Below are 22,335 nucleotides of genomic sequence, written 5' to 3'. Positions count from 1 at the left end.
TTCAAGTGTACCATTCAGTAATGCAGAAAAACAACAATCACCATCTCCAGCTTCAGAAGAACACAGAAGATGGGGGAATGGCACAATTATGAATTACTGGTACAGACGTGATGGGCCAAATGGCCACTCTGTTGTGTAACAATTATCCAATTCTGCGATCTCTTGGAATGAGAAGTGGTGCAGACACAGGTTACATTATTGTCCACAAACCACTCAAACTTTAAATTACTTATCAATTTTCTCATTAAATCATAGAATCCCGACAGTAGGAGGCCACTCGGCCCATTGAATCTGCACCAACCACAATCCCACCCAGGTCCTATTCCCCATATTTATCCTGCTACTATCCTGACACTAGGATCAATTCATCGTGGCCAATCAACCTAACCCACACATCTTTCGGACTGTGGGAGGAAACCGGAGCACCCGGAGGAAATCCACAGACACGGGGAGAACGTGCAAACTCCACACAGATGATGGCCCAAGGCTGGAATTGAACCTGGGTCACTGGTGCTGTGAGGCAGCAGTGTTAACCACTATGTCACTATGTCACCATGCCACCCCTTTATTTGCCAGTTACGCCAGCTTATAAAAGCCTTTGTATTTTCTACTTCAGCATTCAATTTTTCTTCACTCCACTGTGCATTCTCTCATCCTGTTCCACCACCCTATCTCCTAATGTCACACTCGACATAAATCAAACCAATTAATGGGGGTGAATTTTAAGTCTTGCCGCACCTGGCGCAGATTGTGCCAAACCTGGAAAACTGCATCCGAGCCTAAAAACAGCTTTTGTAGCCTGGCACCAAACGTCCTGGTCCCTTTATAGAATCAAACAGCACAGAAGAGGCCTTTCAGCCCATTGAGTCTGCACCGACACATTAGAAAGGTGAACTCCCACCTAATCCCATCTGCCAGCACTTGACCCATTGCCCTGAATGTTATGATGTGCCAAGTGCTCATGCAGATACTTTTTAAAGAATGTGAGGCAACTCATCTCTCCCACCCACCCAGGCAGCGCATTCCAGGCCATCACCAGTCTTTGGGTAAAAAGGTTTTTCCTCACATTCCTCCTAAACCTCCTGCCCCTGACTGTAAACCTCTGTCCCCTCCTGACTGACCCTTCAACTAAGGGGAATAGCTGCTCCTTATCCACTCTGTCCTTGTCCCTCATAATCTTGTTCAGCTTGATCAGGCCACCTTTCAGTCTTTTCTGCTCCAATGAAAATAATCCAACCTTTCATCCGCAAACTTACTAATTTTACTGCCCACATAGTCATCAATGTAATTGATATGAATGATGAATAATAGAGGCCCAACATAGATCCCTGTGATGCACCACTGGACACTGGCTTCCAGTCACAAAACAGCCCTTGTCATCATCCTCTGTCTCCTACAACTGAGACAATTTTGAAATCATTATCAAATTATCCTGTACTTCATGTGAATTTACCTTTCTTAGAAATCTCCCATGTGGGACCTTTTAAAGTTGAGGTTTATTTATTAGTCACAAGTAAGGCTTACCTTAGCACTGCAATGAAGTTACTGTGAAATTCCCTTCGTCGCCACACTCTGGCGCCTGTTCGGGACCATGCACTTAACCAGCACGTCTTATCAATGGCTTTGCTGAAATCCATATAAACTACATCGACTGCACTAGCCTCGTTTATACACCTGGTCACCTCCTCAAAAAATTCAATCTAATTTGTTAAGCATGGCCTCCCTCTGACGAAGCCATGCTGACCAGAATGGTGCAAACCTAATCATAAAGGGCGCAAGGCTGATTAGCATATTTAAAATAGTATTTAAATAGGATTAGTCCCAGCTCTTGGGACTTTCCGACCCTTGACCACTGGCGGAGACCAGGCATGATGGCCACTCTGGGAGCTTGGGGGCCATTGAAGCCCCTGGATGGTGGTGGACATGGCTGGGCACTGCCAATGTGCTGGGGCAGTGCCAAAGGGATGGAGCCTGAGTGAGGACCATGACAGACAGGGAGGAGGAGACACGTTGGGGTTCTTGCCCCGATGGTGGTGATCCCTATTGGAGAGGATTGGGGGGGGGGGGGGGAGGGCGTGGGGTAACCCAATGTCTGTGGTGCAAGGGTGGAGGTCTTCCAGTACACTGAGATTGGGGTGGCTTTTGTCAATGGCACTCGATTGCTTTGCAGCCAGGCTCACTGGGATGTTTACATCCTGCTCCTCCCCGAACTGGCTCACCAATCACCACACTCTCAAAAAATGACCAAGTATGGAACGATTGGCGTCCGGTCCAGACCAGACAGACTGGTTTGGATCACTCTAGTTTTCTCCTCATTACAATACTTCGGCCGGAATTTTACCGACACCCCCCACCCTGGAATTGGAGTGGGTGAGGCTTGCAGAACGTCATTCTCTGTTGGCCTCGGGCGGGATCTTACAAGCCTCAGGCAAGCGAGGCTGTGAAATTCTGGTCTTAGTCATTTTTTGGGAACGTTCCGCCCATTATCACTAAGCTCCTCAAATCCTTTAGCACAAAATAAGAAAACCTGACGTGAATAAACAATTTCAGGTAAAGTTGCTCCTTCTAGTCCCTGCATGACCAACTTCAACCTCTGTCCACCTAAGAAATCCCGACATTCCTTAACTTCCATAAAGAAACGCGATTAGGCTATTCCGCCCCTCCAGCTTGGTCCAGCAAGAAACAGGACAGGGATCAATTGCTGTTGGCCTCCTTCGATGAATATCTATAATTAAAGCAAAATACCACAGGTGCTGGAGATACGAAATAAAGGCAGAACGTGTTGAAAAAAAACTCAGCAGGTCTGAAATACAAACAAAAACAGAATTAATGTCTCACGTCCAATATGTGCCGTTCTTTGGAACGGCACACGTGCTTCCAGACCTGTTGAATTGCTCCAGCATGTTCTGTTTTCAAATTTGATTCAAGAACGTGAATGCGTCTCATCCCAATTCCGCACACAAAATTACAAACCGTCCTTTACATTACAAACGCCATTATATACATGTGCTGGCACGTGTGTCTGTTGTTTTACTTACCGGCAAGCATGTACAACCACAATGAGCTTGTTTCTTTGGGAACTGTGCCGAATCGTTAGCTGAATCTGACCCAATGGCGACTGGCCAAAAGTTGTTCCACTGCAACACGTAGAAAGCACAAAGATTCACTGATAAAGATCTAATTCTAATGAAACAGTACTGAATCGTACCATTCAATGCAAACAAGAGGCCAAGTGGCCAACAGGCTGCAAAGTACTGTTCTGATTTCCAACTTACTTTCACAACAGACAAAAAACCTCAAGGGTTCGCTGGACAATTAAACTGTTTTCAGTTGTCAGCGAAGGTGCTGCATATGGATTATGTACTCCACATCAGTAAGTAAATGAGGCTGAAAGTTCATTTCTAACTGATACCAGAGCCTGGAATCCTATTAACCTCTTGCCTGCTGATCAAGCTGGATCAACAATAAAACATGTCAAGCCCTTTATGAGTTAAAAGACAGTTTTCCCAGTTTTGCATTTTAAGTGATGCTTTGACTTTGCTTTTTGATTGTAGCACTGTGTATCTGTTGTTTTCTGTATTTCTATTGTAAGAGGATTGTTGTTTGGCTGTTTTGTTACTGAGTTCAATAAAGGATTAATCAGCGGAAAAAAAAATGGATTATGTGCAGAGCAAAGCAACCTCTATTCTGCTCCAATACCATACAAAGGAAGGAAGCTCTCTACTATTGCAGAGAGATATTTTCACTAGTTCTTCCACGAGCAGTTGTAAGACCTTCAAGTAAGATTGATAATTAATGCTATTTATTACTGAATTGCTGGCAATTTTTGCCCACTGAGTGTCAGGGTGTAATTTAGCTAAACTCAGTTTACATAGATAAAGGCAAAATAATGCAGATGCTAGAATCTGAAAGATAAACAGAAAATGCTGGAGAGACTCACAGGTCTCCACAGATGCTGTCAGACCTGCTGAGTTTATCTTGTATTTTCCATTCCTGTCTCAGTTTACATACAAACAGTAGAGCAGGTTGATTAATTCAGATTGGATTCAGACACAGTTACCAAGGATAAGAGAAGTGTTGAATCAAATATACTGAATGTTCAGAAGCAAAAGCCGGAATTCTCGGCTGTTTGCTAGTGGCGGATTCTCTGGCCCCGCTGGCAGTGCACTCCCGCTATGGGTTTCCCAGTGGCGTGCGGTGGCTACCCACCAACGCTCTACTTTCTCAGAAGACTAAGGAAATTTGGCATGTCCACTACGACTCTCACTAACTTTTACAGATGCACCATAGAAAGCATTCTTTCTGGTTGTATCACAGTTCGGTATGGCTCCTGCTCTGCCCAAGACCACAAGGAACTACAAAGGGTCATGAACGAAGCCCAGTACTGTTTCTATAAAAGAACTATTTTATCTTTCTGAAAATATATACAATTTGCTTCAGAATAAATCCAATTTGCATCTGCACAAGTCACTTCACTGCCGTTTGATCACATCAGGCCACCAAAGATACGCCGGCAATTCCTAACAAAGTTTCAAATTCAGAGTTAAAAGGACGGGACACAAGTTAAAAGTGAGGGGTGAGGGTGCTGATGGAATGCACTGCCTGGGAGAGTGGTGGAGGCGGGATGCCTCATATCCTTTAAAAAGTACTTGGATGAGTACTTGGCACGCTGTAACATTCAGAGCTATGGGCCAAATGCTGGCAAGTGGGATTAGGTGGGCAGGTCAGGGCATTTCATGAGTCCGTGCAGACTCGATGGGCCAAAGGGACCCTTCTGCACTGTAGTATTCCGTGATTAGGCAGCATCAGTGGAAAAAGAAACACTTGATCACTCTTCACAGAATCACACAATTGTTACAGTTGCAGGAGAACATTTGGCCATCCTGCCTGGACCCTTCTGATCACTTGAAACGTTAAATTGGTTTCTCTCCACAGGTGCTATAAGAGTTGCTGAGTATTTCCAGCATTTCCTGTTTTTATTTCAGATTTCCTGCTTCTGTGCTATCTTGCTACTGAATCTAGACTTCCTGTGCTCTGCAACGTTACCCGATCAGTTCAAGATATGAAGCTCTGAGGAATGTCCTTTCGCATTCTTAGAGTAGAAATATTGCAACGCAGAGTTAACAATGCAATACAATATTCACACCCTTGTGGGTTCAAAGACCGCAACATACTCATAATCTGTGGCCAGGTCCACTGCAGGAACAACTTACTGTCGCCAGTAAATTTGCAACTGCAATCATTCAACTCCCCGCCTATCAGCTTAATCTACCTTTTAAGAATGAACAGCTGCTGTTTATATAGCACAACTAAATTAATAAAATGGCCCAGGGCATTTCACAGGTGCATTACGAAACAAAACTCAAGCCTAGCTACACAAGGAGATATCAGATGACCAAAAGCCTGGGCAAAGAGGTCAGTTTTTAATGAGTGTTTTAAAAGGGGAGAGAGGCAGAGCAGTGCCAGGAGGGAACAGAGCTTAGGGCCGAGGCAACTTAACGTGCAAACAGCAGTGGTGGAGAAATTGGTGTGCAAGAAATGAGAATTAGAGGGGCGCAGGTATCTCAGAGAGCTATAAGGCTTGTGGGGCTGAAGGAGATTACAGAGATAGGGAGGGATTTGAAAACATGGATGAGAATTTCATAATTAAGATGTTGCTTGATCAGTGTAGGTCAGCTAGCGCAGGGTTGATAGTGAAAACAGGACAGGACGCAAGTTGAGACATGGGCAGCAGAGTTTTGGATAACCTCAAATTTATGAGGGTAGAATGTAGGAGACCGCCAGGACTAAGTTTCAATCGTCCAGTCTAGAGGTAAAAAGATATGAGGGTTTCAGTAGGATTTAAAATTATTTTGTTGGCTCTTTGAAAGAGAAATAGGAAATACTTTAAGATACTTCTTTTTTAAACAGCAACAGAATTAAATTATTTCATATTCCCATTTAATTATTGGAAGAACTCTCTCCACTACTACCCCCATCCCCGTACCCGACTTCCAACCTCTCCACAACCCCCCACAGCAAAAGTCAGGGCTGTACTTTTGCAGCTGTCGTAGTCTCTGGTGTAACTCCTGTGTGGCAAAGGGTAGCGATACATCAGAGGCAATACTTGGCGTTGGTTCTTTAGCAGAAAGATGTGATGGAGAGCCTGTTTGGCTGGAGGAGGAGTTAGCTGACGGAGCTTGCTGGAGATTGGAGGGGCTCTGTGGGTTCTGGGAAGCAGTGCTTGTCTCCACCTTGTCTGTCTTCTCAGGCAAACTGGTGCCATCAGCAGTGGGAGCAGCAGGGGTGGATTTATTCAACTCTGTGAGGGGGCCCTGTTGCACTTTGGATACTGGTTTCCGACCATCCTTGCTGTGAGATGACGGCTTCTTTAACTGAGCTGAAGAACGATCTGAGGGTTTGTCTAGTTTTTCAACAGCAAGGATCTATGAAGAGAAGCAGAATATAAGAATCACATCACAACTTACAGAAAGTTATCCAACAACTATATGGAGAAGACAGCAAAGCAGTATTCCAAAATAATGCATCAAATGAGTTTTTGCAAGATAATTACAGGTGGAGAAAACCATTCAGCCCTTCTTATTTCATTGTTACCACTATCCAACCACATGTTAGCCCTCAATAATCTTGCATAAAAGATTGCTGGCCAATCTGGGAGCAGCGGTTACTGTTGTAACTACAAGCAGTCCCCAGATGCTAAGTCCCAGAGTACAGGACCAGCTAAGCAGAGGATGTCTCAGAATGAGGAGGGAATGTGAGGTCCAGGAGGGGTTGTTTGGCTTGGTGGGGGGTGGCGGGTGGGGGGCAGGGAAGTGTGTGTTGTGTGTGTTTTAATGGGGAGGCCAGGGCAGGAGAGAGCACTTGGGAGGTGTTGGGCACCAAATGCATAAAGGGAGTCATTGAGGGAGGCATTGCTCTCCCCTTCAGCCTCCCTCCTCCCCCACTGTAAAATTGAGAGCAGGTCGGAAGCAGTGGAAGGACAACGGGGGAAGGTCACCAGGTAACTTACCAGACGGCCCCACCTACTAAACTGCCAGCAGGGGACCATTAAGTTCTGCCTGATGTTTTCATTCCTGCTGATTTACACAGCCAATACTTGTTGGAAAAAGTAGCCTAAGTGGATTTTTGTGTCAATTGCCACCAATCCACCATTTCCTGCCAAATATTATTCGTTAGTCATCAAAATGCCACAGATTGGCCTTCACATTGTCATTAACACTGAGATTAACCTTTTCATTGGAACTATCAAAGAGATAAATGACAACATGTTCTTAAACCCTTTTAGATACTGAGTACAGTACTATACACAGTGACATAAGAGAACACATGGTTCACACCTAGCAGTCAGTGTGGTGTTGGACAGAGCCATGTGTAGAAACAAGCATGAAGACAGCTCCTAGTTTGGCCCTTTACTCTAACTTATAGCTTCTGGTTGATAAGTACTTAGGGGGCAAACTTACCGAAAAGATGCTAAGTCTCAAACAAGTGCAAAAACAGGAGAAAATCATGCTTCTTTTGGGCATCAAAAGGAAGCCAAACTTCGGTTCCGCCAGCAGGGGGAGCGGGCGGGGCCTAGCTTACCAGAGAGCTGGCTGATGCCAGCAGCGGGTGCCATTGCGTTTGAGCAGATCTCTGTGTCCTGTGAACACAGAAATCTGTCACTGCCTCCCCCAGCTATAGCCGGCTTTCGTGGTCCATCACCCCCACCGCTGGGATCCACGGCCGATTGCCACTCTTTTCCCCCCCACCCCCACCATCACCCAAACCAATCGCCATTGCAGCGGCTCCCACCCCACCAATCGCTGATGCAGAGCAGCAGCAGATCCCACTTCACCCCTGCCGAATGCTACTGGGGATGCTGTTTAGGGTTGAAGGAGGTAAGGGGTCCAATGCCAGCAATGGCTGTTTGGGAGGGGGTACAATAGGGTCCAATGCCAGCGATGGTTGGTTTTCAATCAGACTTGACACTTTTATAATGTGTCAATGGCATCTCTGGTATAGTTAGAGATGGGGGGAGGTATATGTTGCTGCATGCCCAAGCAGGGCATGAAAATCTCTAGCTGCTATGCCTTTTTTTATGCCAATATTCTATACTCTCTTTGGTGAAATAAACAAAGACAGTAAATACTTTGAAGCTTTGCTTTGAAATGTGCGGGGAATACACCACCCAATTAAAAGAAAAAAGATTTTGTTTCATAGCTTGATATCCCAAGATATTCCTTTTCCAGATATCTACAACTCACAGACCTTATTCTTAGTAAGGTATCTCTGCATTTTGATGGAAAAATCTTTATATCTCCGGAAACTAAGCAATCGATGAACAAATGTTATGAGACTTTACGTTCTAGATCCTGTGTGAATATACTAGAGACTCTGCGGCCCTGGAAAAAAGACTGGATGGGGAATATTTATAAGGAGACTTGGGGCAATATATGGGAAAATGTCAATAGAATCTCAGTCTGCAATAAAACAAAGGAGAATCAGCTTAAAATATTACACCTTCATATTACACCAAACTTAAGACATAGGATTGACCCTACCATATCCTCACTATGCCAAAAGTGCAAAGTAGTTAGTGGAGACTACACACTTGTTTGGTCATGTGTTAAAATTAAATGCTACTGGTCTGGCATATAAAAAGAGCCCAAGAAGATACTCGATGACATTTTAGAATGTGAACCTTTGTTTCTTTGGGGCTCCCAGATAGAAAGACATTTGATGCTAATGGAAAAAGCCTGCAAAATATCCAACATTTACAACATGGAAGAATACTATCTGCTCCTTGTTTAGCAATAAGTCTCCTTCAATTCAGAATGGGCATAAAATTATCATGGAATCTATCCCAATGAAATTCCTAATCTGTGTACTCCAATTCAAATTGGATGCATTCTGAAAAGTGTGCAGTCCCTATCTCACCTATATAGGTTCTGTAATGTCTGACTTGCTCCTACGAGGTTTTCCATTAGCTATTTGGCACTGCCTTTAATATCTGCACATGAAGATGTGCAGCATTTTACCATGTTTCCATGGCTTTATCTGCTCACTCGTCCTTTCAACTTTCCTTGTATAAATGGAAGCACCAGGTATAATGAACAAGCTGAACTTGGTGTCCCCTTGTTTTTCTCTATATTCACATATGGAGAAATGATCATGCTGTACTGGTATGTTGCGTTATTAGTAACACGAAAAACTCGAATAAAAATATATTTAAAAAAAATCATATTCTAGAGGAAACCTTTATCAAGTTGAAATAGTCAAACCTGCTATTAATTGGATTGAGGATTGGTTATCTAACAGAAAGCAGAGAGTTGGAATCAATGGATGCTTTTCTGGTTGGCAGTTGGTGACTAGTGGCGTGCCGCAGGGATCGGTGCTGGGGCCTCAACTGTTTACCATACACATAGACGATCTGGAGGAGGGGGCTGAGTGTAGGGTAACAAAATTTGCTGATGACACGAAGATGAGTGGAAAAGTGAATTGCGTGGAGGACGCGGGAAGTCTGCAGAGAGATCTGGATAGGCTGAGTGAGTGGGCGAGGACCTGGCAGATGGAGTATAACGTTAGCAAATGTGAGGTTATCCACTTCGGTAGAAATAATAGTGGGAAGGAATATTATTTAAAGGGTGAAAAGCTGCAGCATGCTACGGTGCAGAGGGACCTGGGGGTCCTTGTACACGAATCGCAAAAACCCAGTCTGCAGGTGATCAAGGCGGCAATGGAATGTTGGCCTTTATAGTGAGGGGGATAGAATATAAAAGCAGGGAGGTCTTGCTGCAACTGTACAAGGTACTGGTGAGGCCGCAACTGGAGTAGTGTGCAGTTTTGGTCCCCGCATTTGAGTAAGGATATATTGGCCTTGCAGGGAGTACAGAGAAGAGTCACCAGGCTGATACTGGAGATGAGGGGGTTAGCTCATGAGGCAGGATTAAATAGACTGGGCCTGTACTCGTTGGAGTTTAGAAGGCTGAGGGGGGATCTTATAGAGACTTACAAGATAATGAAGGGGCTAGATAGGGTACAGGTGGAGAGATTCTTCCCGCTTAGAAAGGAAAACAGAACTAGAGGGCACAGCTTCAAAATAAGGTGGGGACAGTTTAGAACGGAGTTGAGGAGGAACTTCTTCACTCAAAGGGTGGTGAATCTCTGGAATTCTCTGCGCATTGAAGTGGTGGAGGCTACCTCATTGAATATATTTAAGTCTTGGGTTGATAGATTTCTGATAGACAAGGGAATTAAGGGTTATGGGGAGAAAGCGGGAAAGTGGAACTGATCCACTTCAGATCAGCCATGATCTTATTGAATGGCGGGGCAGGCTTGAGGGGCTAGATGGCCTACTCCTGCTCCTATTTCTTACGTTCTTAAAATGTCATAGCATTGTCAATGAATTATTTCATTTAGGGAATTAACACAACAGGAATACTAAGTTTTGTAGTTGAATACAAGATGATTGGTTTCTGAAAGCAATTTCACTTTTGCAGAAGTTGGTCACTATTTTAATTCAACAGCCTTAACCGGAGAAAACGGAACATAGCCTTTTGCTTAGGAAGATATAATGGCACTGTTCCCACGTACTCTAAGCATCATCTTCAACTTGAGAGTGCTGCTGGGACCCGATTTGTTTAATTGGAATCGCTGGTCCATAGTTAGGTTTTCAGCTTCTAACAACTGTTTAAGAGGTAGGTTAAATGAACCTAGCGTGCACTGGTGATGGTCATCTTTAACCTGAAAAAAACAATACAACACAAACAGTGAATTTCCAAAAGCACTAAGCAACAAATAATCAGACATAAACAACAAAACTATACTATGATTTTGCACTTCAGGCTGCTCCGATTCTATGAGTGAATCCCACCAGGATAGTGGGCACAATCATTTCCAATTTCTGCAGCTACATAAGAGCTATGCAATTCCACACAAGCAGCAACAGAGCTAGATAGGGTAAATGGAATGGTGGGATGTTTCTAATGTGTTGGTGTGGACTCAATGGGCTGACGGGTCTCTTCTGCACTGTATGACTCTATGATTCTCTTTAAAACGAGTATGACACATACAGGGCAGCATGGTGGCACAGTGGTTAGCACTGCTGCCTCACAGCACCAGGGACCGATGTTCAATTCCCTGCTAGGGTCACAGTCAGTGCAGAGTCTGCATTGTCTGAATGGATTTTCTCTGGGTGCTCTGGTTTCCTCCCATAGTTCGAAAGATGTGCTGGTTAAGTGCATTGGCCATGATAAAATCTCCTTCAGTGTACCCGAAGAGGTGCTGCAGGGTGGCGACTAGGAGATTTTCACAGTAACTTAGTTGCAATATTAATGTAAGTCTACTTGTGACAATAATAACATAAACTTATTAACAATAAACTAAAGCAAATCTCCTAGCTACTGGGATTACAAACTGTCACTGACGAAGATCTGAAGCAGACAGAATACCTTGCATTTTTGGCAGAAAAGGGTATGTCCAACCAGGTATAACAGCCAAAACAATGTTAAACAACTCTACACCCGTTCTAACAGTTAAGCATCAGTAGAATCATAGAATGACAGATGGAGGCCATTATACCCATTGAGTCTGCACTGACCACAATCCCACCCTATCCCCATAATCCATGCATTTACCCTAGCTAGTACCCCTGACACCAAGGGGCAATTTAGAATGGAGTTGTTGGAATGTAATTCTACGCACTTCTCGGCAATAGTGGTTAGATAATGAATTTGCATTTCATGAAACTATGGGTGGAATTTAATGAGGGCAGCAGGTATTAGGAGGGAGTGACACTTTTCACCTAAACTCCATTGATGTGATCTCCTGGAGCCCTGAGAGAATCATTCCATTCTTTAAGTCCATTTGAGTTGTATCAATACCTTCAGGCATTGTCCACATCCAACAACTGTCACTTATCAGGAGAAGAAATTATTTCTTTTTGTTTAAAAGATTCTTAATCTGTTACATCACATTAAAACAAATATCATTTCCTCTACTAAAAGCTGTTTACAAGCCAGCTCATTGTTACTGATCAGACTCATGACTATTAACTTCTCCAATTCTGGTTTAAATGGTCACGTTCATACATTTTTCGGGTTTGCACAGCTATTCTGAAAAGATTTAACATACAGTACATGTCATCCACACAAATCTAGGAAGTTGCATCTTGGTTTCCTGCTGCAAACCTCAACAGCCATTCCTAAAGTGTTGGTTCGGATAGTTGGTTAACAAGAAGTAACATAATACAATAAGAACCTGTGCATCAAACAGACTATTTTTAAGTCCACTACCTCAATGTCCAGGTCCACAGTCAGCGGATTATGGATGCGGAAAATAAATGCTTCTTCCCAAACAGGTTCTGTGGTCTGGTATCGGATCTGTAAATGAGGATGGCCAAGACAAAGTGATAAATAAGCCAGTACCTCACTGATGTCCCACCCAGAGTATATGAATTGCAAACAATTTTCGTGTAGTCTGCTATTAAAAATATCTAGCTTGTAATACACTGTCAGAACTGTGCCCAAGTTAGTCATCATCAAATCATTGGATTCAGATATCAATGAACCACTCAGAATTTATTTGTATGAGTGTTAAATTTCAATAGGGTGTATTAAAATATTTTGAGGAATCCCTGATTCTAAGTAACAGACAACTCAATAACATTGGTTTGTGTCACGAATGTCAGGTGAACGTTCCTGCAGACCACTTTGCAGTTGAATGGAGACAGGTATATTGTACCTTCTGTACATCACACAGACAATAAATATTTTTAGAAAGGGCATATCTCATTGCCGGCCACACAGAGGGCAGCCTGGAGTCCTGCCCATTGTCTCTACTTAAGTGAGGTGAGCTGGCAAGGTGGATACAAAACTGGCTTGGTCAAAGAAAAAGTCTGACAACACCAGGTTTAAGTTCAACCGATTTATTTGATAGTACACTCACTAGCTTTTGGGTTAGTCCATTCACCTGGCGAAGGGACTAACCCGAAAGCTAGTGAGTGTACTATCAAATAAATCAGTTGGACTTAACCCTGGTGTTGTCAGACTTTTTACTGTGTTTACCCCAGTCCAACGCCAGCACATCCACATCTTGGTCAAAGAAGGCAGAGGGTAGCAATGGAGGACTATGACAAGTGGTGCTCCTCAGGGATCAGTGCTGGGACCTTTGCTGTTTGTTACATATACATGATTTGGAGGAAAATGTAACTGGATTGATTAGTAAGTCTGCAGATGACACAAAGGTTGGTGGATTTGCGGATAGCGATGAGGACCATCAGAGGATACAGCAGGATATAGATCAATTGAAGATTTGGGCGGAGAGATGGCAGATGGAGTTTAATCCAGACAAATGTAAGGTAATGCATTTTGAAAGGTCTAATACAATAGGAAATATACACCAAATGGCAGAACCCTTGAGAGTATTGATAGGCAAAGGGATCTGGGTATACAGATACATAGGTTACTGAAAGTGGCAATGCAGGTGGAGAAGGTAGTCAAGAAGGCATATGGCATGCTTGCCTTCATTGGTCAGGGCATTGAGTTTAAAAATTGGCAAGTCATCTTGCAACTTTATAGAGTCTTAGGTAGGCCTCACTTGGAATATAGTGTTCAATTTACAATTGTAACAAAATTTGCTGATGACTCGAAGATGAGTGGAAAAGCAAATTGCATGGAGGGTGTGGAAAGCCTGCAGAGGGATCGGGATAGGCTAAGTGAGTGGGAGAGGACCTGGCAGATGGAGTATAATGTTAGCAAATGTGAGGTTATCCACTTTGGTAGAAGTAATAGTAGGAGGGATTATTATTTAAAAGGCAAAAAGCTGCAGCATGCTACGGTGCAGAGGAACCCGGGGGTCCTTGTGCATGAATCGCAAAAACCCAGTCTGCAGGTGCAGCAGGTGATCAAGAAGGCGAATGGAATGTTGGCCTTTATAGCGAGGGGGATAGAATATAAAAGCAGGGGGGTCTTGCTGCAACTGTACAGGGTACTGGTGAGGCCACAGCTGGAGTACTGTGTACAGTTTTGGTCCCTGCACTTGCGGAAGGATATATTGGCCTTGGAGGGAGTGCAGAGAAGGTTCACTAGGCTGATACCGGAGATGATGGGGTTAGCTATGAAGAGAGATTGAATAGACTGGGTCTGTACTCGTTGGAGTTTAGGAGGCTGAGGGGAGATCTTAAGATAATGAAGGGGATAGATAGGGTAGAGGTAGAGAGATTCTTCCTGCTTAGAAAGGATAGCAGGACTAGAGGTCACAGCCTCAAAATAAAGTGGGGGGGGGAGCAGTTTAGATTGGAGTTAAGGAGGAACTTCTTCACTCAAAGTGTGGTAAATCTCTGGAATTCTCTGCCCATTGAAGTGGTGGAGGCTACCTTGTTGAATATATTTAAGTCACGGGTAGATAGATTTCTGATAGACAAGGGAACTAAGGGTTATGGGGAGAAAGCGGGAAAGTGGAACTGATCCACTTCAGATCAGCCATGATCTTATTGAATGGCGGGGCAGGCTTGAAGGGCTAGATAGCCTACTCCTGCTCCTATTTCTTATGTTCAATTCTGGTCACCACACTACCGGAAGGATGTGGAGGCTTTGGAGGGGGGTACAGAAGAGATTTACCAGGATGTTGCCTGGTATGGAGGGCATTAGCTATGAGAGGTTGGAGAAACTTGGTTTGTTCTCACTGGAACAATGGAGGTTGAAGCCTTCAAGATTATGAGGGGCATGGACAGAGTGGATAGTGAGAAGCTTTTTCCCAGGGTGGAAGTGTCAATTACGAGAGGACATAGGTTTAAGGTGCAAGGGGCAAGATTTAAACGAGGTGTATGAGGCAGATTTTTTACACAGAAAGTAGTGGATGCCTGGACCTTGTTGCCAGAGGAGGCAGTGGAAGTGGATACGACAGTGACTTTTAAGGGGCATCTTCACAAATACATGAATAGGATGGGAATAGAGGGATATGGTCCCTGGAAGGGTAGGAGGTTTTAGTTCAGTCGGGCAGCATGGTCAGCGCAGGCTTGGAGGGCTGAAGGGCGTGTTCCTGTCCTGTAATTTTCTTTGTTCTTAATTTCCCATCAGACACTTCACTAGCCAGTGGAGGGCTTTCACTGGGAGCTAGAATTCTGGGATCGAAAATTCCACTCCACCACCCATGGCACCCCCATCACCCGCCAGCAGCTGCTGGCCAATCAGAAGCTGACGGCTCTCCATTGCCTTTCAACGCCACCAGGAGCTAAGGCAGGTGCCAGTGTTTCACCCACCAGAAGCCTTGGATTGCTGAGAGCCACAGGTGTGTGAGGGCAAGGGACAGTGGGGAGGGCGCTGACTGTGGTGGAGCGGTAAGGGGGACAAAATCCTGCCCATCGTGAGCAGGGAGGATACAGTCAACAGTAAAAGGAAGCAGCAAATGATTGTGTGGGGCACCAGTCAGATGACTGAAAACTGGGGATGCTTAAGATGTCAGATTTGGAAGACTGTTGGAGAGGTTGCAACAATAGGAAGGGAAAAGATCATGGGGGAATCTGAAAATAAAAATGAGAACTTTAAATTTGAGGCATTGCCAGACCTGCAGCCAATGACGATCAGCGAGCATGGGATAACAGACATGGAGCTGAATTTTTACAACACTCCAGATTCGGGTTGCCTGGTGGGAGGGGGCATAAAACTGGGTCCCAGAGCAGCAGCACCATGTCCACTGTCAACCTGCCCAACTGGGAGGCATTTTACCCACAATGGGGAGATATTAGGTGGATCTTTGGGTCAATTGAGGACCATATTTGGCCACTTAATATCCATTTAAGAGCCTCCTTTTGCCATTGTGATTTTTCACAGACCTGGAGAAAAAGGACCAAACTGTGAATGCTATAGAATTTGACTTTATTTGTCAAAATAAATGCAGGCCTTGTTATCATCTAAAATTGGGACTCCAAGATCAGAATAAGGGCTGCTTACCTTACTTTCAAATGTGGTATGTCCCACTGATAGCTGAACAAATGGATTAGGCTCACTGTTCATTTTCTTCGCAAACTGTAAGAAGATGAAAAACCTCAAAGTCAGCCAAGAAGTCATAAAATCTTGGGAGCGATTCTCCGGCCTCCCAACCACGTTTCTTGATGGTGGAAGGCTGCGTGCCGTTCGCTGCCGGTGGGACCAGAGAATCCCGCTGGCGTGAACGGCCGAAGAATTCCGGCTCTTATCTACTTAATACTCGACGGATACAAAGTATTCCATTTAGGATCTGAAACTTACCTAAAATTTCCTTCCTGTTTCAAGGATCTGAAATGGATTAGGATGGTACAGTTGGAAGCACTTATGTAACAAACTACAGAAGTAACTGGCATATTACTAGGGAGGAATTAAAAATTTTTTCCAATGCATCAAAATGAAACATTTCCAACATAATTTTAGCTTTTTTTTCTACTCACTTCAAGACACACAACACGCATGAAAGGAGTTCTGAGCTAACCATTAGAAAGTAAATGAGAACAGACTAGATATAACTCTGCCCGTGAGCAGAGCCACCACATAGCAGCTTGCCCCGGTTTAGGATTGGCACTGAATAACAGTATTTGAACTAGAACTCCTCTGTTCCTCAGCACTGCTTGTTGATGCTTCAGTGTGCTGCAGTTAAAAGTACACAGCATTAAGTTTGTTGAAGAATCTGCAAATGGCCCTTAATTTGCAGGGCTGGTTTGATTTATTTCATGGGACGGCACGATAAGGACATAAGAACATTCTTATGTCCTTATATAAGAAATAGGAGCAGGAGTAGGCCATCTAGCCCTTCGAGCCTGCCCCGCCATTCAATAAGATCATGGCTAATCTGTCGTGGCTCAGTTCCACTTTCCCGCCCTCTCCCCATAACCCTTAATCCCCTCTCTTATCAAGAACCCATCAACCCGCGTCTTAAAAATATTTAGCGAGGCAGCCTCCACCACTTCAACGGGCAGAGAATTCCAGAGATTCACCACCCTTTGAGTGAAGAAGTTCCTCCTCAACTCCGTTCTAAACCGCCTCCCCCTTATCTTGAGGCTGTACCCCCTAGTCCTACTGTCTTTTTTGAGCGGGAAGAGTCTCTCCACCTCTATCCTATCCATCCCATTCATCATCTTATACGTCTCAATGAGATCTCCCCTCATTCTTCTAAACTCTAACGAGTACAAGCCTAGTTTATTCAGCCTCTCCTCATAGCTCAATCCCTTCAACTCCGGTATCAGCCTAGTAAACCTCCTCTGCACTCCCTCCAGGGCCAAAATATCCTTGCGCAGGTGCGGCGCCCAAAACTGCACACAGTACTCCAGCTGCGGCCTCACCAATGCCCTATACAGCTGCAGCAAGACCTCCCTACTTTTATATTCAATCCCCAGTGGTTAACACTGCAGCCTCACAGCTTCAGGGACCTGGGTTCGATTCCCGGCTTTGGGTCACTGTCTGTATGGAGTTTGCACATTCTCCCCATGTCTGCATGGGTTTCCTCTGGTGCTCTGGTTTCCTCCCACTGTCTGAAAGATGTGCGGTTAGATTGATTGGCCATGCTAATTGGCCCCTTATTGTCCTGGGATGCTTAAATTAGAGGGATTAGCAGGATAAATATGCGGGGGCGGGTCTGGGTGGGTCAGAGCAGACTCGATGAGCCAAATGGCCTCCTTCTGCATTGTAGAGATTCTATGATAATTGCAATTAACTGTCCAATATTATTCAGAAGGAAATGAAAGTGTGCAAATTCAGCCCTACATTAAATGGAAGTGCATTTAATGTAATCCAACCTCAATTCTGTGGGCCCTGCCAATCTGAGGTAGTTTGGAGTTAAGTAATCTAAAATTCAAGAGAAAATGTGTTGCATTTAACATTAATGGTACCTCATTAGTTAAATTAAATTAAAATGTAGTGCCATCATCATGCACGCTAAAAACACGTGGACTTATCCAAGGAATCAAATGACTTCAGGTGAGGAGGGAAGAAAATTAACTGAAACATAATAGGAAAAAGGGGGTGGGGGTGGGCGTGGGGCGGGAGAAAGCAGCATTAAACAAATTATTCAATTTGGTTTTTATCATCAAATAAATGTCAGGAAACAAACACTGGCCAAGTCAAATTAAATTTTGTTTTTATACTTTCAGATAGTTATTAATTGTTACAATCACAAATCAGAAACATCCAGTAGGACCTTAGAAATGTTACGGTGTAGAAAGAGGCCATTCAGCCCGTCGTGTCTGCACCGGACAAAACAAAAAAAAAGAGATAAAAGAAACCAGCCGTTCATTTTAATCCCATTTTCCAGCATCTGGTCTATAGTCGTGCAGGTTACAGCATTTCAGGTGTAGATCCAGATGCCTTTTAAATGAGCTGAGTGTTTCATCTTCAATCGCTAACTTAAGCAGCAAATTCCCCATGTCCACAACTCTCTAATTGAAAAGGTTTTCCTCCTGTCCCCTCTAATCCTTCTACAAATCACCTGAAATCTATCCCCCCTAGTAACTGATCCCTCTGCTATGGGAAATAAGTCTTTCCTGTCCACCCTGTCTAATTTTGTACAAGTCAATTAGATCACCCATTAGCCTCCTCTGTTCCAAGGAAAGCAACCCCAGCCTATCCAATCTCTACTCAGAGCTGCAATTTTCAAGCCCTGGTAACATTTTTGGAAATCTCTGCACTCTCTCCAGAACAATTATGTCCTTCCTTTGATGTGGTGACCACAACTGTAAATCCAGCTGTGGCCTAACTAGTGTTTTATACAGTTCCATCATGACATCCTGGCTTTCATATTCAATACTCCGCCAATAAAGTACCTTGCTCAAATTTTTTTTTGTTTGTCTTTTGAAGAAAGTTCACTTCAATTGTCTGCCAATATACAGTCAGAAGGTACAGAAATAATTAATTATTTTTAAGTTACATGATACACTATAGTTAAGAAAGCCCACCAATGCCTCTATTTTTTCAGAAGAGTAAGGAAATTTGGCATATCAGCCATGACTCTCACCGACTTTTACAGTTGTATCACAGCTTGGTATGACTCCTGCTCTGACCAAGGAGACAAGGAACTACAAAACCATAGAAACCATAGAAAATTACAGCTCAGAAACAGGCCTTTTGGCCCTTCTTGTCTGTGCCGAACCATTTTTTGCCTAGCCCCACTGACCTGCACTCGGACCACACCCCTCCACACCCGTCTCATCCATGTATCTGTCCAAGTTTTTCTTAAATAAAGAAACCCGATATACAAATATACAACCAGAAAAGGTCGTGAATGTAGTCCAATCCATCGTGCAAACCAGCCTCCCATCAATTGACTCTGTCTATACTTCCTACTGCCTCGGCAAAGCAGCCAGCATAATTAAGGACCCCACACACCCTGGACATTCTCTCTTCCACCTTCTTCTTTCAGGAAAAAGATACAAACATCTGAGGTCATGTACCAATTGACTCAGAACAGCTTCTTCCCTGCTGCTGTCAGACTTTTGAATAGGCCTACCTCGCAGTAAGTTGATCTTTCTCTACATCCTATGACTGTAACACTACATTTTGCACTCTCTAGGAATGGTATGCTTTGTCTGTATAGCATGCAAGAAACAATACCATTCACTATGTTAATATGTGACAATAATAAATCAAATCAAATCACAATCAAATGAAGAAGAATGCGAGCTGATTGAAGTAGTATTTATTTCCTGTTAGACTCTAGTGCTGGAATTTTACTGCCTTGCCTGCCTGAAACTTGTATGATCTCGCCCAAAGCCAATGGAGAATGCCGATCTGAAAGTCTGCCTCGAGGTGGTAAATCCCTGCCAAGAATTCTATTAAGTTAAGGAAAGGAAAGCAATTTAGTCAACGCTTATTTTTCTTCCTCCATCTTTTTTCAGGCAGTTTTTTTCCCCCTCCTTGAAGTCACTGACTACTTGCTGGGATCAGTACATCTCCCAGTGGTCTTGTACTTATATGAGCCTTGATCATGAGGATCAGGCAACCTCAGCTTAACATCTCATCTGAAAGATGTAGACCAGTGCCCTAAAAGTGAGGTATTGCACTGTCCAATAGCTCTAGCTAATTCTATACTATAGCTACAATTATAACAAGTTCTACTTTCTAAAATACTCCTCTCTCAGGTTGAAAGAGAACACAGAATGCAAATCAGAGAAAACAGTCACTTTTTTTTAATTCGGAATTGTGTGGGGTGGGGGGGAAAGCTGGTACTGCATTTGGAGACAAGCTTCCTGGCTGCCATTTGGCAACCAGAAAGTGAGAAATATCAAATGAAGACAAGGTCAATAGACATCTGCGAAGGCTCCTCTGTGCTGGCAGTCTAGCTCACGAATAAAAATTTGATGAGTGCTACTGTGCATTCATTTCACTCAAGTGCTGGTCAACACCTTGAAATAAAGTGGCACAGGCAGAAAATTTAAGCGAAAAAGGGACTTTATTTCCATTTATAAAATATGTTAGAACTAGTCTGCTTGCTACAGATTCAAATCACCAACTGGCTTAGGGATAGCTTTAAACCTGTATACAAAATTGAACAGGCTAGCCTCATTATAAATTCTTGTGTTCAAGATCCAACTATCAGTTACTGAAAAGTTAATGAGAGTCAATTCAGGCCATGATGCGAAGATGACGGCGTTGGACTGGGGTGGGCACAGTAAGAAGTCTCACAACACCAGGTTAAAGTCCAACAGGTTTATTTGGTAGCACAAACTTTCGGAGCGCTGTCCTTCCATCAAGTGAGTGAAGGGGCAGCGCTCTGAAAGTTCGTGCTACCAAATAAACCTGTTGGACTTTAATCTGGTGTTGTGAGACTTCTTACTGTGCCAGTTCAGGACATATAACAGGCCTGAAAAAGTCCTGTACTACTTGTTAGTTTCCTCTGCAGCATTTATAACTATAAATGGATCATTTATTTATAACTTCAGGAATGACAGAAAATGTATAAATAACAATCACCATCATCTTAATAGATTTTCTTTAATGCACATTAATTCATTCACTAGATCAGTTAGCAAATTAACATTGACTAGATTAGTTAGCAAATTAACATTGATTATAATGAAAGGCCACAAAAAGTCACTGATTTGTATTGGGTTTGTCCAAAAATAGATATTCATCTAATTTTTTTCTTAATCATTCCCAGTGAAGTAGTGTATGGTCCTGGCAAGGTGTCAGCTGGTCTCAGTACTGCACCTGGACGAATGGATGCCGGTAAATGTCATCGTAAAACAAGGGACTGAGCATCAAAGTCAACGCAAAAGTTGACTCAAGTCACAAAATCCACAAGCCAAGATCAGCAACTTACATGGCCCAACACCACAGCTCCTCCCAACTCATCTTTCCCTCAAACTCATTCATGTTCTCCTACCTCAGAGTTATTCATCACATTTATACCTTGGAGTTAATTGATACATGTCTTTACTGGGAAACAGATATATGCCGCCAGAATTTGTTAGCTTGAGATAGGAAATTTCCTGATTCGCTGCACTTGCCTTGGTAAATGCCTCCAGTATTAAGGTTCTAACGGGCTGCCTGATTCACATTTCTGTAGGGCTGTAGGAACAGTAGTTCTTTTACCAAAAGAAGCTTTGTGAAGGGGTGTGCTTTTTTTAAACTCAGCATTTCCACACTTGCTGTTATTATTTGGCTTAATAGTTATGTGCAGGTTTGATGGATTGGCCATGCTAAAGTGTCCAAATATTTTTGTAGGCTAGGTGGATTGGCTGTAATAAATGCATGGGGTTATGGGGAGGGGGGGGGGGGGTGTCTGGATGGGATGTTCTTTTGGAGAGTCGATGCAGACCTGATGAGCCAAATGGCCACCTTCTGCATTGTAGAGATGCTATGATATATATATGTACTTGATGTATACTGGATGATGAAAGGGCATGAGTTAACATGGAGATTACAAAGGGCCAAGGAGTGGGTGGTAGGCATGAGTTGACACTGAGCTGAATGAAGGGGATATGGGCGGGGGGGGGGGGGTATAATCCTTGAACACACTTTTCAAAAGGTTTTGAATCCAGACAATGGTTCACAACTGCTCTGAGAGGCTGTGAACCACGAATCATGGAGAACCTGGTTGGACATCACAAAAATTGCAGGATACTGAGCCCCACAATGGAGCCAGCCAGGTCAGGAGGGCAGGATGTGGGTCACTATCTTATCCCACACCAATCAAAATTGCCAGTGCCAGTAATTCTGCAGTTGTGTGCTGTCTGCCACTTCTACATGGCTTCAGAGTCATTCCAAATTCACAAAAAAATTGAACCAAGGTTTTGAACAAGACGGATTTAAGGAGGATATTTTTAATGCAGTGAGTAGTAATGACCTAGAACTCTCTGCCCACAAGGGTGCTGAAAGCTGAGAAAATGAATGA

At 43.6% G+C, this 22,335-nt stretch overlaps 1 protein-coding gene across 3 annotated transcripts in view; it reads right to left on the bottom strand.

Moving 5' to 3' along the window:
* LOC145358587 (extended synaptotagmin-2-like) overlaps nt 1-22,335 on the bottom strand; it is a 210,131-nt gene that overhangs the window by 16,320 nt on the left and 171,476 nt on the right. For all 3 annotated transcript variants that reach the window (XM_080212771.1, XM_080212779.1, XM_080212788.1), the window contains 5 exons: nt 15,930-16,004; nt 12,273-12,359; nt 10,573-10,722; nt 6,037-6,425; nt 3,039-3,137 (listed from right to left, as the gene is read on the bottom strand). In XM_080212771.1, the coding sequence (XP_080068897.1) occupies nt 3,039-3,137; nt 6,037-6,425; nt 10,573-10,722; nt 12,273-12,359; nt 15,930-16,004 (800 nt within the window). The remainder of the gene's footprint in view (nt 1-3,038; nt 3,138-6,036; nt 6,426-10,572; nt 10,723-12,272; nt 12,360-15,929; nt 16,005-22,335) is intronic.

Source organism: Carcharhinus amblyrhynchos, chromosome 2 (assembly GCF_965287045.1).
Source record: "Carcharhinus amblyrhynchos chromosome 2, sCarAmb.v2.hapA, whole genome shotgun sequence".
Classification (NCBI taxonomy): Eukaryota; Metazoa; Chordata; class Chondrichthyes; order Carcharhiniformes; family Carcharhinidae; genus Carcharhinus; species Carcharhinus amblyrhynchos.
This window is presented reverse-complemented; position numbering and strand designations above follow the sequence as displayed.